General features: G+C 48.5%; 1 protein-coding gene across 1 annotated transcript; it reads left to right on the top strand.

Moving 5' to 3' along the window:
• Positions 1–630: 630 nt before the first annotated feature.
• On the top strand, positions 631–10768 carry acss2 (acyl-CoA synthetase short chain family member 2). Its single transcript, XM_076026850.1, has 19 exons — positions 631–1317; positions 2188–2383; positions 3706–3797; positions 3893–3996; positions 4092–4164; positions 4638–4713; positions 4890–4992; positions 5293–5337; positions 5968–6105; positions 6431–6601; positions 6691–6824; positions 7109–7241; positions 7331–7387; positions 7463–7543; positions 7651–7759; positions 7876–7944; positions 8553–8729; positions 9720–9794; positions 10007–10768. Exons 1-19 carry the CDS (start codon positions 1191–1193, stop codon positions 10132–10134), a joined length of 2088 nt encoding a protein of 695 aa, XP_075882965.1. The 5' UTR covers positions 631–1190; the 3' UTR covers positions 10135–10768.
• Positions 10769–16265: the final 5497 nt, after the last annotated feature.

Below are 16265 nucleotides of genomic sequence, written 5' to 3'. Positions count from 1 at the left end.
TCACCACCCCGGACGACGAGATCCAAGAGGAGGAGTTTTAACTTCCACCACGGCGAAGGACTGCAGCCGCACCTCCACCACGGCGAGGGACGACACTTTGTTGTTCTTGTTTGCTTTTGTGGTTAAAATAAACTTCAGCTGTCACGTTGTCTTTCAGCAGTCAATAAAACTGGGAAAAACAACATGGAGCCGAATATGTAAATTAATGAATACATAAAAATGACGAAGTGTTTCGTTAAAATCTGCGGGAAGAACAACCACAACATTGAATGAACATTTCAAAGTAACGTCAACACATTAAAGGTGCAGCATTCTTAAGGAACATTAATTAACTGACTGGAAAGCGCCAGAATCCTTCTGGAAAACCTTGTTTCTTATCAAAGACGTACCCCCGATTATTATTATTATTATTATTATTATTATTATTATTATTATTATTGTATATTTAAATCACGAGAAAGATTTGGAAATCAGCGAGCTGGGCCTCGGCAGTGAACGCCTCGTCGGCATCATGTCGGCCGTGTTGTTTCCCGCCGCCGGTGCTCTTCGCTCCGAGTCAACGTGCTGCACTTGAAGGCACCGCTCGCTCTGATTGGCCGCCGCTGGGGCCCAAACAGAGTTCAGCGCCACACGCTCGGCGCTCTGAGTCCCGGAGAAGAAGCGGGCGCAGTAGCTGCTCGTCGAGCGGGTCGGAAGGGCTCCACGTCGGCCTTCAGTTCGGACAGAGTACCGCTCAGCTGACCGGAACCGAGCTCCTCGGCACCAAACACTCCGGGGGAGACCAGTCGCGCCGAGGAAGTACCGCCCCCGAGTGCCAACCCCCCCAGAACCTAGTCCCCTTCCTGCACACTTAGCTAGCTTAGCCTTTTAGCTTAGCAGGACGACCCTCACCGCGTCCGTCCGTGCGGGACTTTGTGTCACCACTGTGCGTCAGAGACCCGCACAGAGCTGCACCGCAGCCCAGCCGGGTCGCACTTCTCGGACCGCCCCACCACCTGCACGGGCCGCCTCCACACACTGTTTGTTTTTTCACGTGAAATTAGAATTAAAATCCCAACTGAGGACTTCCGGCACAACAAGGAAGTCGGCTGCGGCTGTATCGCTTCATTGTGCACTGTGCAGCTTGAGGAGGAGGAGAAGGAGGGTTGCACCCCATCCCCGGCGAGTAGACCCGCACCTGCACCGCTGACATGATTCCCGACAAGGCGCCCAAGGAGGACGTGTTCCACGGCTCCGAGGAGCTGAAGAGGGAGGCTCACATCAGCAGCTTCGAGCAGTACAAGGAGATGTATCTGCGCTCCATAGAGAGCCCTGATGGTGAACACACACACACACACACACACACACACACACACACACACACAGCAAAGAGCTGCTAATTAATGTTCACAACCTGTGTCTGTACTCAAGACAAAGTGTTTTCTGCCCTGTTCAGTGGAAGTCGGTGGTTCCAAGAACCCAACAATGTAAATTAAGATAACAACTAATAAAGACGCCGTCAGTCTACTGCAGGATTATTTTGTAATCGGAGGATAAAGTCAAACTGCAGCCTCGATAAAAGCTGAAGCGGGTCCGTCAGCCAGCAGGGTGGATGTAGGTTGGAGTGATAAGGTGTGAAGGTGGGCCGGGCTGACCTGGAAAACCTGCGCTGGTTACTGAGAGGGAGAGGTGGGACCCCTGGGCGGAGCTTGTGTTATGGGCTGATGGTCTTGAGCGGCTTCTGAACCGGTGAAACCTTCCCTACGATCGGCCAGAGTCGGAGCAAGGAGGCTAATTATTAACCTGCTGGCCAGTCAGCAGAGATTCTGATGGCAGAGGGCTACCTGCTTCTTGCCAACTTCTAATAGGACAAACATTTTATTCCCTAAAACATTTTGCCCCCATATTTCTCATTTTTGAGTTTGTGATGTTGTTATTTGAAAAGTTTATTTCAGACGTTTGAAGACTTACTTATAAATTAGTGAAACAGTCAGAAAATATTGCAACAAATGTAACAAAATGTTACAAATGTAACGACTCCACTACCACACACACACATTTTAGATTTTTAGTTTTTAAAATCTTGATTTCCAAATGTTGACTAAATAGTTGAACATGTTGAGATTTAGATTCAGTGATTTGAGATTGAGACAAAGGTTTCCTGCAGCTTCGGGTCCATCTGTCTCGTCCTTCTGACCTCTCCTGCAGACTTCTGGGGAGACGTGGCGAAAGACTTTTTCTGGAAGACCAAACACTCGGGACGTTTCCTCGACTACAACTTTGACGTGACGAAGGGCGAGATCTTCATCAAGTGCATGGAGGGAGCCTCCACCAACATCTGCTACAACCTGCTGGACCACAATGTGCTCGACAGGAAGCTGGGCGACAAAGTGGCCTTTTACTGGTTAGCGCGCATGCGCACGCACGCACACACACACACACACACACACACACACACACAAAGGATTAAAGCTACGTCAGTTCACTTCAACAGGCAGAAACTGATCAAGGTTCCGAATCCTCCCCGTCCTGTCGCAGCCTGACCTCTGACCTGCGTCACCCTGGCAACCAAACAAAAGCATCTTTGAGATCTGATGGGCCCCCACCCCCTACGCGCGCACACACAAGCTTTGTTTTGTGCCATCTTTGTGTTGGAGTTCATCAGGGTCCCTGTGGATGCTACTATGCTAATACGTGCTACGATACTGCAGCTAATAGATGACGTCATAACATCCAGAATGACTGAAATAAGCAACGCATTGTCCATTTTTCCACCGCTGTGATTCTGAATCGGCAAAATTCCTCAGTTTTCCTCAGCTTGTGGTGACATTAAGTTAATTTATTTACTGTCATTATTCCAACACATCAATGTCAATCAGCGGCTGAACGGGGCACAACCCTTGTCTCTGCCTCAGCCGGCCACCAGGGGGTGTCCAGAGAGTTCGGTTTTGGTCTTTGTGAAGCTCTGGGATTGTCTGTGTTGTGAGTTCTTTTTTGCATCTGGCTAAACCGGCTCTTCGACAGGAAGAGCCACATCACTTCATCACTTCCTGTTCGACTGCGTCCTATCTCTATCTAACATCAATCAATACCAGAATTTACAAATAAAAGAATGACATGAGAAAATTTGTGTTGTTGGTAAAATGATCCAAGGGTCCACAAGAAGAAAGTTTGTTTGAGATTTTTGTACTTGGTTGGTCAGGAGGAGTGCAGATAAAGTCGTTTAAGGTGCGTGCGTGCGTGTATGCGCGCATGTAGTTAAACATTCTACAGGTTGGTAGATTAGATAGACAGATTCTCAGAACGGTGCTCTGTTTTTGAGGTTGTTGCAGATCATTGTATGAAGATAGAGATTTTCTTTATGCCAAATATTGTTCATGTCAATAGAAAAATCTCAACTGAACCTCAATATTTCTTTGACACCCAGCCACCAGGTGTCACCGTCACTGTCACTGCTGTCTGCCCTTTCTTCTAGATGACCTTCTATGACCTGTGTGTGTGTAAATATTAAACAGTTGTACAATTTTCTAACTGGGTTACGTCAGGACGCTGCTGTTTTCTCCTGCCCTCTTTTAGCAATAGTACTGAAGATTTTGTTTTATTTGTTTTATACCCAGAAAACTTACAAAACTTCTTTATTAAATCCAGCAAACCTATTTTCTTTTGCCATTATATTTTGCCGTGGACATTAATTTTTTTTCTTCTATGTCGTGTGTGTGTTTCCAGGGAGGGCAACGAGCCTGGTGACCAGCTGGCGGTGACCTACAGGGAGCTGCTGCAGAGGGTTTGCCGCTTCGCCAACGTCCTCAAGTCTCAGGGTGCGTTCACACCGCTGCTGCTGCTGCTGCTGCCCCCTGCTGGCCAGCTGCTGTGTCTCAGGAGTCACACCTCCGCTGCCGTTGTGTGTCTGCAGGGGTGAAGAAGGGCGACCGCGTGTCCATCTACATGCCCATGGTGGTGGAGCTGGTGGTGGCCATGTTGGCGTGCGCTCGCATCGGCGCCGTTCACTCCATCGTGGTGAGTTGGGGCGAGAGTCGGTCCGAAGCGTCGTGGGTCGCCAACGACAGCAAAGCAGGATGCTAACTAACGTTAGCACGTGTCTGTGTTGCCAGTTTGCAGGGTTCTCGGCCGAGTCGCTGTGCGAGCGCATCATGGACTCGCAGTGTTCGCTGCTCGTCACCGCAGGTCAGTGGCGCTGAGCGAACTGCGGGTCGACGTACGACAGGAAGTGTTGGGTTTTTTGGCGGGAAAACTCGTCTTCAAATCACAGGTGGCTGACGAGGATTTCAAATGTCCAATCGGACCTCGGAAATGTGAACTTTGGACAGTTGGTTAGCCATTGTCTCATCCGGATTAGTGTCTCCCTCTCAGAAACACACACACACACACGCGCGCGCACGCACACACCCACACTTTCTCTCCACTCACAGCAGTGCAGTGGGAGACATCTCTTTCTTTAGTTCTTATTTTTCTTCTTTTTCTGCTGCTTTAACTCCACAACAGCTTCACTTTCCTTTCCACCCGACAAAAGGAACCGAGGGAGCTGCTGAGGTTTTCACTGGAAGAGCAAAAAGTTTCTCCGGAAATAAAAAAAATCAACAACTTACAGGTGCTTTTGATAAATGAATGGGCCGTTTGGTTTCGTCTCCATCATTCAGACGGATTCTATCGAGGGGATAAGCTGATCAACCTTAAGGCCCTGGCTGACGACGCACTGCTCAAGTGCCGAGACAAGTAAGCGCACGCACGCACACACAGAATCCCTTGTGGCTAATCCTCAGCATGAACCTCCCAGACTTGAGGAGTGACTGTGAAGTTGATATCTGCCGCCACCTGCTGGCTAGCGTTTCTCTTTGATTAATGACGTCACGGTCACATGACGTTAAGCCCCGGCACTGTGTCGTCTCCAGAGGTTTCCCGGTGCAGCGCTGCATCGTGCTCAAACATTTGTCCAAGGAGGCTGAGGAGGATCCAGGCTCTCCTCCGGCCAAGCGCTCCTGTCCAGACCTGCAGGTAAACCCCACTTGGTTCAAGCCCCGCCCCCCCTCAGCCATCGGCCTGGTCCATCCTTTAGTGTGTCTGTCCCTCAGTGGGATCATCAGGAGAAACTTGACTTCAGACTGGACCCACGGGAACCAGAACCCTCACCTTGTCATCTTTTTGTGTCACTTTGTCCCTTTTTTTTTAATTCTGTTGTAGTCGTAACCACTGCTCCTCATTAACTTGTCCTCCTCCTCCTCCTCATGCTCCTCATGCTCCTCATGCTCCTCATGCACCTCCTCCTGCTCCTCCTCCGTCCTCTCCGTCCTGCAGGAGAAACAGTCAGGCAGAGTAAAGAAAACGCGTCCGGTACTGCAGGTATTTGTCTAAACCTCCTCTAGATCTCTAGACCTCCTCTAGATCTTCCAAACCTCCTCTATAGCTCCTCTATATCTCTAGACCTCCTCTACCTCCTTTAGACCTCCTCCAGACCTCCTCTAGATCCCCTCCAAACCTTCTCTAGACCTCCTCCAAACCCCCCCAACCCTCCTTCAAACCTCCTCTAGACCTCCTCTAGACCCCTTCCAGACCTCCTCTAGTCCTCCTTAAGACCCCTAGACATCCTCTAAACCTCCTTTAGACCTGCTTCAAACCTCCTCTAGACTTCTGAGGGGAGGTCGCTAGACTGTTGATTGGCTGACTGCTCCGGAAGCTCCTTCCTCTGTCCGTCTATGAACTGGCTGGAGGAGAAGGTTCCCTCCCAGCCCAAGTCCACCCTCAGAAGACCTTCCCCATCACCAAACACGGCTTTGCTTTTTTTCTTTTATTGAGTCATACCCCTACCTGTTGATCCTGAAACGTACTTCCTGTTTCCTATCGAACCGGGATGTTTCGTCTCTGACTCTTTTTCGCTCTTTTTCTGTCCCTGCTTCATTTGTTTTGACCGGATCGTCACAATAACACACTCTCTCTCTCTCTGTCTCTCTGTCTCTCTCTCTCTCTCCCCAGGTGCCGTGGAACCCCGAGGTGGACCTGTGCTGGCACTCCCTGGTGGGCGGAGCCTCGGAGGAGTGCGAGCCAGAGTGGTGTGATTCTGAGGATCCTCTCTTCATCCTCTACACCAGCGGCTCCACTGGGAGGCCAAAGGTCACCACCAACGCTCAACGTGTTACATTTAGAGACGGCGGGAAAAACTCTGAATTGAACCTTTTATCTCAGATTTGTCCTAAAATTAGAAATTCACATTGACAGCGAACCCTTTTTCAGCTTCAGGGCCGCAGTACCTCCCCTCGCCACATGAGGCAGCTGCTGATTTGTTTCTGCTCACGCCTCTCGCCGTGTGTGTGTGTGTGTGTGTGTGTGTGTGTGTGTGTGTGTGTGTGTGTGTGTGTGTGTGTGTGTGTGTGTGTGTGTGTGTGTGTGTGTGTGTGTGTGTGTGTCAGTAAAGTTGTTCCTCCCTCCCGGCCTGCAGGGGGTGCTCCACACAGTGAGCGGCTACATGCTCTACGCCGCCACCACCTTCAAGCTGGTGTTTGACCACCAGCCAGACGACATCTACTGGTGCACGGCCGACATTGGCTGGATCACCGGACACTCCTACATTACGTACGGCCCGCTGGCCAATGGCGCCACCAGCATCCTGGTGAGTCCCGCGCACCTGCACACACACACACACACACACACACACCCTCACACCGTCTGAGGTATGTCTCTGCTGTGTCTCTCCTCCAGTTCGAGGGCCTGCCCATCTACCCGGACGTCAGCAGGATGTGGGAGATTGTGGACAAGTACCACGTGACCAAGTTCTACACGGCGCCCACCGCCGTCAGGATGCTGATGAAGTACGGAAAGGAGCCGGTGCAGAAGTGAGTCCCGCGTGACAGCAGAGGGCGCCATTTCCTCTGCACAGACACTTGTGCAGAGGCAGAGTTAAAACCGACACTAAGTAGTTCCTCCTCTGCTGCTGTGGTCCAGGGTCAAGTTATCGTCAGGTCGGACCTGAGGATGATGATGATGATGATGATTATGATAAAAGTGATGATGATGATAATGATGATGATGATAGTAGTGATGGTGGTGATGGTGAAAATGATAATTGTGATGATGATAATTGTGGTGGTGATGATGGTGATGTGGTGGTTCTGTGCAGGTACAAGCGGGACTCCCTGAAGGTCCTGGGGACGGTGGGCGAGCCCATCAACCCGGAGGCGTGGCACTGGTACTACAGCGTGGTGGGAGAGAAGAAATGTCCCATCGTCGACACCTTCTGGCAGACAGAGACGGTCAGACGCTCCCCGTGAACGTCTGTGCCATTAACTGTGGCGCCCCCTGCAGGACAGACGTGGCTAACACACTGGGCCGTGTCTTTCAGGGCGGACACGTGTTGACGCCGCTCCCCGCAGCCACGCCCCTGAAGCCTGGATCGGCGGTGAGTCGATGAAACGCCCACTTCCTGCGTTTCTGTTTTAAAAGAAAAATCCTCTGACCTTTGACCTTTCTGCAGACGTTTCCATTCTTTGGGGTGGTACCGGCGATCCTGAACGAGTCGGGAGAGGAGCTGGAGGGTCCGAGCGAAGGATACCTGGTGCTGTTTCTGATAGCTCCTCCCTCCTCTCAACATGTGGTGTTTGTTGTTGTTGTTGTTGTTGTTGCTGTTGTGTTGATCGTCTCCACCTGCTCCGACCATCTCAGGTGTTCAAGCAGCCGTGGCCCGGCATTATGAGGACCGTCTATGGCAACCAGCAGCGCTTTGAGACCACCTACTTCAAGAAGTTTCCAGGATACTACGTGACGGGAGACGGTGAGGTCAAACGGCGCCCCCTTCTTGCAGGGGATGATGGGAGTTCCTTCACCACAAGGTTTCAGCTCCTCGTTCTTGACGTGTTTTGGTTTGCTTTGGTTTTGCGTGTCCTCCAGGTTGCCGTAGAGACAAGGACGGCTACTACTGGATCACCGGCCGGATCGACGACATGCTGAACGTGTCGGGTACGAGTCCGCAGTCCATCCAGCAAGTGGCAGCAGTGCTGCTGAGGGCGCAGAGGGAGGAGTCACTGCTGCTGTTCGGACCTTTAGTTCAGTTTCAGGCAACAAATCAAGTGAAAAATGTTTTCATTTTGGTATTATTATCATAATGGCAAATTGACTTGCGTAGCACTTTGCAGCATCTTCATGGTTCCTTTACAATGGCCCCACATTCACCCATTCACACACCAATGAGTGGCTGCTGCCTTGCAAAGCGCTGCCAGTCCCATTGGGAGCAATTTAGGGTTCAGTGTCTCAGCTCCAACTGTCCACTTTGACATGTGGAGCTTGGATTTGAACCAGCAACCCTGTCAATCATTAGACGACACGCTCTACCAACTGAGCCACGGTTGCCCATTGCCATTATGAAATTCATTGTTTATTTTTTCAAGGCGAGGGTTTTTTTCCATGGTTTTACCTGTTCACATGTTTCAGCGGAACTTCCTCCTCCCTCCTCCCTCAGAAGTGTCGCGTCACACATGCCGTCTTGTGACATTTCTGAGGAAGGCGTAAGTTTCTCAGAAACGTGGCAGGAAGTGACCCGAGCCGCTTCCTGTTGTCGCCCCCTGCAGGCCACCTGCTGAGCACGGCCGAGGTGGAGTCGGCGCTGGTGGAGCACGAGGCGGTGGCCGAGGCGGCCGTGGTGGGCCGGCCTCACCCGGTCAAGGGGGAGAGCCTCTACTGCTTCGTCACGCTCAGCGAGGGCGTGACCTTCAGCCGCACGCTAGAGGCGGAGCTCCGGAGACAGGGTGGGTCTCCTCGGCCAATCGGCCGTCTCCCTCGCGCGCGCGCGCACACACACACACACACACACACACACACACACACACACACACACACGTGTTTGTAGTTTGGTTGTATGTCTGTGAAGGTTTCCTCAGTCATCCAGGGCAGCTGAAAGGGATTCAGTTGAGGCAACTGGACTCGTTCTTGTGTTTAGCCTCTCATACCAAAGGCTTCTTCACTTGTGAAAAAGGGGTTGGAGAGTCCCGAGTATTTCACCACCTGGAGGTGTAAGTGGGGCTAAAGGCTGACGGTGCCCTCTATTAGCAAAGGTGTCGATTTCACAATAAAAGGTGTTCTCAATGGAGCAAAACTAGCGTAATCAACACCTCATTGATAATTAGTGAGTAGTTAGTCAGTAGTTTCACTATTGTACATCAAAACAGTAGCTTCCTTAACTATATCAATATATAAAGATGGCAACATATCAATACATTCATATGTTATATATCAGACCAGATCTTTCAAAGTATATGCATCTCTTTTTAAACTTTTTAAACATGCTTTTAGTACTTTTTTTAATATAGCAGGGGCCGTTAGCATAGCCTAGCATCTGGGTGGGATCTTCGTCGAGTGGTCACATATTAAACAAACCTAAATACTGAAGTTTAAAGTGATTAGAGATGAGCTGAACGAGCACCATCAGAGTCTTAGTGAACCAGATGCTCGGCGTCAAAAAATCTTTTTACTTTCACCAGAAGCATGTCAACACAAACAGGAAGTCAGCCTTTAGCCTCACTTACACCTCTTGGTGCCTTAATCCTCGGAAATCTGCGACCCTTTTTTCAGAACTGAAGAAGCCTTTTGGATAAGAAGGCAAACGTCTCCAACATCGCAACAAGTCCACTTGGCCTAACGTAACCTTTCTACTTTGCTTTGGTGGTAGTTTGGTTCTTATGGAGCTGCTGGTGAACCTGAGCGAGATTTATTTATTTTTCTGTTCTTCCTGTGGGCAGTTCGTGAGAAGATAGGCGCCATTGCCACGCCGGACTACATCCAGAATGCCCCGGGACTCCCCAAGACTCGCTCCGGTGAGTGTGTATATGTGTATGAAAGTGTGAGAGTGATTTGATCTAAGCCCAAGGTCGTGACCCCCGTGTGTGTGTGTGTGTGTGTGTGTGTGTGTGTGTGTGTGTGTGTGTGTGTGTGTGTGTGTGTGTGTGTGTGTGTGTGTGTGTGTGTGTGTGTGTGTGTGTGTGTGTGTGTGTGTGTGTGTGTGTGTGTGTGTGTGTGCCCCCTGCAGGCAAGATCATGCGGCGCGTCCTTCGCAAGATCGCCTGCGACGAGCGCGACCTGGGCGACGTGTCCACGCTGGCCGACTCGTCGGTGGTGGACGAGCTCTTCCAGAACCGGTGCTGCACGGCGGTGTGACGGAGGGAGGGGGCGGAGCCGCCACTCTGACCCCGCCCTGCACCACCCCACCCCCGCCCGGCCCGAGGAGGGGAAAGAAACGACGGGGCACCCACTGCGTGGCGCAGCAGGGCCGAGATGAGAACGGATCCTTCGGCGTGGGACGGTGTTCCTGCGAGCCCCCCCGACCTCCTGGCGCCGCTCGCCACTTCCTGACGTCTCCTCGGCCGACTCGCTTTTAACACGTTTATAGCTGGTTGATTTTTTTTTTTTTTTTTTTTTAGAGGACAGCTGTAGATTTTGTCTCCTTGTAGGTTTTGTTAGATGTTTGCGTAACATTGCGCGGCTGCATGTTGGTCCGGATTTGGAAACAGGACGTCGGCTGACTCTGGTGGTCCAATCAGGAGACTGAAGGGGGAGGGTCTTTTTATTGGCGGGAAATTTGTGGCTTATTATTTTTGTTGTTATTTGTGTTTCCAGCAGTGATCACGTGACCTGATCTGATTCGCTCTTTGTTTTATCCCTTTTAATGAAGCCGTCGGCATCTCTGCTCTCTGATTGGCTCCCACTCTCTCTCTCTCTCTCTCCTCTGTCCTGACTTCCTGTTTGTGTTGACATGTTTCTGGTGACAGTAAAAAGATTTTCTGAACCCTAACATCTGGTTCACTGCGACTCTGATCGCTGCTCGTTCAGACCCGTTCGGCTCGTCTCGGATCACTTGGTAAACTTCAGTGTTATAGGTTTGTTTAATATGTGACCACTGGATGGAGATCCCTCCCAGATGCTAGGCTATGCTAACATCCTCTCTGCTATATTAAAAAAAAAAAAAATAAGATACTGGATGCTTTTTTTTTATTTGTCAAAAATATGTTTAAATATAAGAGATACATATACTTGAAATATATGTATATATCCTATCAGCACTGGTCTGATATATAACATATATCAACGTACTGATATGTTATTGTTATATTTGATAGATAGATGTATTGGTATATTTAAGGAAGCTACTATTTTGACGGACAATATTGAAACTCCTGATGAAAAACGTTGACATTTGTCAAAACTGCAAATACTGGAGGCCACTGGAAGGGGCGTGTCGCGTTTGTTCAGTCTGGGCTCAGTCACATGACCTGCCAGCTCACGAAACACTTATTGCGTGCACAGGGATGTGAATGAGAAAATCCAAACAGCTGAGAGGTGTATTGACACAAACACGGGGGAAAAAAATTCTGAAGACACAAGGTTCACATGATGCACTTTAAACCAGTAAAACCAGGAAGAACGTAAAAAAAGAACAGATTCTCATTTTAGACATTTCTTTCATTTGAGCCTCAATTGAAAGCCAAACCGGTGATGAATGAATAAGAATAGAAACAAAATGGAAGTAGAATCCCTTAATGTCAGTTAAAACTGTCGCTAGCTACGAAAGTAGTTCAGCAGCTGCACACGTCGGCAACAACAAACGGCGTGTCAGGTATGATAAATAATAAGAGAGGATGATGAAGTGACGTCACTCACGTTTTTAGAGGATGGCATCCTCACTATCCTGCCAGACACAATCAGCCTCACACCCATCCTAACACTGAGTGAGCAGGGCCACGAGGAGGTCAGATCAGCAGCATGTTCCATGCAAAGGTGAACTACAGCAAAGAACCGAAATAAATAGAAACGTAAACCAGCAGCACATGACCCACACGACCTTCAAATGAAGAGATTCTACTCTGTGTGTTTGTGATGCTGACCTCTGACCCCTCCCCATTCCCCCCCCCGCCCCCGAAGGGCAGAGGCTGAAACGCGGTGACAGCCCTGATCAAACATCTGCAGGAGCTGAATTATGAAGATGCTGTTTGATGTTCCGCTGCTGCAGGACGTTGCGCGTCGATCATCCAGACAATCTGTTTGCTCTTCACAAGCTGCCGAGGCTATAAGACAGCGGCGGCGGCGCCTTGGAAGAGCCTAGTTCTTCTGGACCTGGACCAGGACCTGGGCAGGACCACGGCGGGACCATAGTAAGATATGACATCATCATAAAGCACTTTAGCGTCGGCAGACTGTCAGTACTGTTGATTTAATTTTATTTTTTTTGACTATCTTTCAAAAGAGTAAAACAGACAACAGTATTGTACAAAATTACCAATTTGAAAAAGAGGAGAAAAAAACTAACAAAAACAGAAATAGAAAACTCAGGATCATTTACACACTGCCAGTGACATTTTTGATGTTTATTAGCAACTTTAGTCATGTGCCTGGACACCCAGGTGGTGTGAGACCCGACGTCTGTTCTGTTGTATCGATCCGCTTCAATCTTTGTACCCTTATGTGATTGTTGGAGACTTTTCATCTCTCCACTAGACACTTTTATTGTCTTCCGGGCCAAAAACAAAGATTTCAGAATCTGTCTGTGTTCCTCCTTGTGTTGGTTTTTGGATATATTTCCCAATTATTATTGATTAACTGTTATAATGTGACAGTTTATTTATTGATTGATTCATCGATTGGCCCTGGATCAGAGCTGGACAAGGAGTTTAATCAAATGGTACTAAAATTGAAATTAAAATTTCGGTGAAGTTGAATATCTGTGAAAGTCAGAATATTAGTCATGTGACTATGTGTGGCCACAAGCCAATCGGCAAACTAAACGAGAGTTTGAAATTCGAGGAGCTCAATGACTCCGCCTCCTGCTATCTGGCTCCGCCGCTTGTGAATTGCTCAGATGAGAAGTTTTTGTCTGCAGACTTAGAGACTAAAGATTCAGACCCTCTGTTCTGATCCTGCATTTTTGTGACAAGATCCGTAACACGAATTCCAACCCTAATTCCAACTCTGATTTTCAACCCTAATTCCAAACCTAAATCCAACCCTAACCCAATCCTAATTCCAATCCTAACTCCAACCAAATTGAAATTTATAATTAAGATTTAAGTGGAACTTGTTTGACAAAAAGTGGTACCTGAGTGGGACGCTGATGTATGTTGCAGTTCTACAGGTGTCCAGCAGGTTGTAACAAATTAGATAAAACCGGGGGACTGGAATTGCGGGACCAGAACGGTGGGTCTAGGGACCAGTCTCGGGTCTGCAGAAACACTGTTGGCTTAGATTGTGTTTTCAAACTGAATTAAGAGGAATCTGATTTGGCAGCTCTGTCTGTGCGACATGCTCCGCTCCCGACACGCCTCCTCGCTGTGTGAGTACACCTGAGCCCCTCCCCCTCCCTACTCACTCTCAAACCCATTGTGACCAACATGAGACCTAATGTTCCTTTGAAACTGTTTGACTCTGTTCGCCAGTTCTGGCAGCTGCATCGTTGCTGATTCTGGAAGCAGGCGAGTTTCACCAAAGAGCCGCCAGAATGTGATTCTTCCAGAATAATAATAATAATAATAATAATCATGATTATATTGGTGATGATCAGAGTGTAAATGGAATTTTAAATCTGATTGCAGCCACTTCACTGGGGTGTCAGGAGGTTTTCAGCTGTGATGGTACGTCTCGGCTGATGAAGATAAGGAAAATCAGAATGAAACAAAAGATTCAATTGATGAAAACATTTTAAGAAATACCCAACGTTAAAGTGATAGCAGCAACTGTGTCTGTGTCCAGGGGAACCGAGCAATCTGACCTTCAGCAACATCTCCACGTCGGCTTCGTGCTGGTGATCTATCACACACGCACACACACACACACACACACACACACACTGCAGAGTCCTCACATCTTCTCTTCCAGCCCAGATGCTGATTCCTGCTTTGGTGCCCTCAAGTACCAGAACAGCAGCAACCTGCAAGGTTTGTAGAGGACCACAGTCACAACCAACACCAGTATGAGAACCAGAACCTGAACCAGAGCCAGCTGAAGTGGCTCTGACTTGTTTGAATAACCTGATGTTGTGACAGTTTATGACTTCCGAAAAATCAACATTTATGAAATAATTTTCAAATATTGGCGCTGAACTTTAGAGTTTAAGTTGATAGAATTTCTGAACTTGCGCGTCTTGGGCAGATGGTGGTGGCACACTTCAGAACAGATTCGCAAACACGGCGGCTCAGGGAACGATGGACATCCTGAAGAGCCGGTAGGGCAGCCTCGCTGCGACCACGTTCCCAACACCAGGGCTCAGCCAATCAGAAGTGTGATCTCTCCTTTGTGTGTCTCCTCCCACCAGCCGCCTGGCCAACAGGAAGTTCCGCCTGGACTCTGATGGAGTCCACTCGGCTCTCCCCTCCGATGACGTCTTCACCGCCCGCAGGGGCCGTCCTCCAGTCGTCGGTAAGAGCGCGACAGAGTACATTGTGTCCGATGGCATAGCGCTCCCCCCACTGGCAGCCTTGGAACTGCAGGCATAACTTCCTTCCTGTGCTGTTGTTGGTCCTATGCAGTCCATGACCACGTGGCAGCCAATCTCTCTTGGGCCAACCAGACTGGTGGTGAGATCACGTGTTACTCCTCGGTTCCAGCAGTCCATGGATGTGAGGAACGGTGATGTGAGGAGGTGACACCACACCCTGGTCTCACCTGGTGTTTCTCTCCTTACAGTTGATGCTGCAGCCTGGAACATCACTGCTGTAAACCTGACGGCTGGTGAGTCTGAAGCCGCTATCAGCTCACTGTCTTTGAGGTTCCGCTGATCTTGTCTCTGACCTCGCTGATCTTGTCTCTGTGATCTTTTCACTGATCTTCTCATTGACTTGGTCTCACCTGGTGTTTCTCTCCTGACAGTTGATGCAGGAGCCTGGAACATCTCTGCTGCGAACCTGACAGCCGGTGAGTCTCTAGCCTCTCACTCCTCAGCTCACTGTCTTTGACCTTCTCACTGATCTTCACTCTGATCTGATCTTCTCTTTCACCTTCTCTCTGATCGTATATCATTGACCTTCTCACTGATCTTCTCCTGGTACCTCAGCTGGTCTGGCTGCGTGTGACATCGCCATGACCCACCTGACCCACAGCGAGAGCACCTCAGCTCATGACCTGGTCTGAGTCTGCGATTGTGAGGTGAGCAGCTGCAGAACAGTCTGAGCAGCAGAGGGTGAAGAACAGACGAGGAGGACAGTCTGAGCCGTGATAGAAAAGTGCAGAAATGTGCAGGAAAATGTATTTGGATGAGACAGTGTGGTTCAGATTCAGACTGAGAGTCAGAATACTGAGAATACAGTCAGGATCTGGTTCCAGGAGAAGTAGAATGGAGATTAATGGATGGAGAATGAAGGAAGAGGATGGATGAAAGATGAAGGTTATTTCTGAGTGGGAGAGAAAGGGAATTGAGATTAAGTTAGCTGATTGGTCATAGCCAGGACCGTGGATGGTCCATTCTTCCACACAGTGAAATGACAACCTTTAGATTTTAAGCATGACTCTGGTTTTAATTTGATGAAAGAATCAAACAATCAATCATCTCAAGATATAAAGTCTATCTCTTTTCTCACTCAGGTTCAGGAATTGCTCACGTGGCGAGAATCAACCAATAACAAGGAGCACGGGTGATGCCGAAACCTCAGAAACATTCTCAGGATCTTCCAGTTTATCATTTCTTGCTATATTTGTATTTATTATTGTTTCCTCATTATTTTATTTTGAAACTTTTTCCCTACGGGTGTTTTGTATTTTCATTCCTCTTTCTCTGTAAAGCCTCACTGGAAAACAAAAACAGACTCCACTGACGCCAACATCACCATTAAGACAAATGCCCATTAAAAAAATAATTTCGTGAAATTTTTTATTTCATTCCATTTTTATTCATCATTCTAAAAGAAAAAAATCAACATAAACACAAAATTTCGTAAACATAAAAGGAAATAATTTTAGATTATCACGTGTCCAAGAAATTATTTCGCAAAAATAAATTAAAGAAAGCTGTATTCAAAGGGCCGACGCCTTAATCTTTTCCAAGGCTGTGATGACAGACTGTTAGTAATGGCAGCCTTCATAAAAATGCGATTGTTAAACCAGTCTGCCATAGTGAAGCGGAAGCTCTCAATGTAGCAGTAAAACTACATTCCGACTCTCTATGATCACGAGCTTTGGGCCACGAAAGAATAAGGTTCTAAATACAAACAGTCGAAATGGATTTCCTTCGCAGGATTGCCGGACTCTCCCTTTGGGGTAGGGTGAGAAGTTTGGTCATCCGATAGGAGCTTTGAGTGCTCCTCTGC

This window comes from Nelusetta ayraudi, unplaced genomic scaffold (assembly GCF_046127955.1).
Source record: "Nelusetta ayraudi isolate G7.1 ecotype Tasmania unplaced genomic scaffold, CSIRO-AGI_Nayr_v1 ptg000019l, whole genome shotgun sequence".
NCBI lineage: Eukaryota > Metazoa > Chordata > Actinopteri > Tetraodontiformes > Monacanthidae > Nelusetta > Nelusetta ayraudi.
This window is presented reverse-complemented; position numbering and strand designations above follow the sequence as displayed.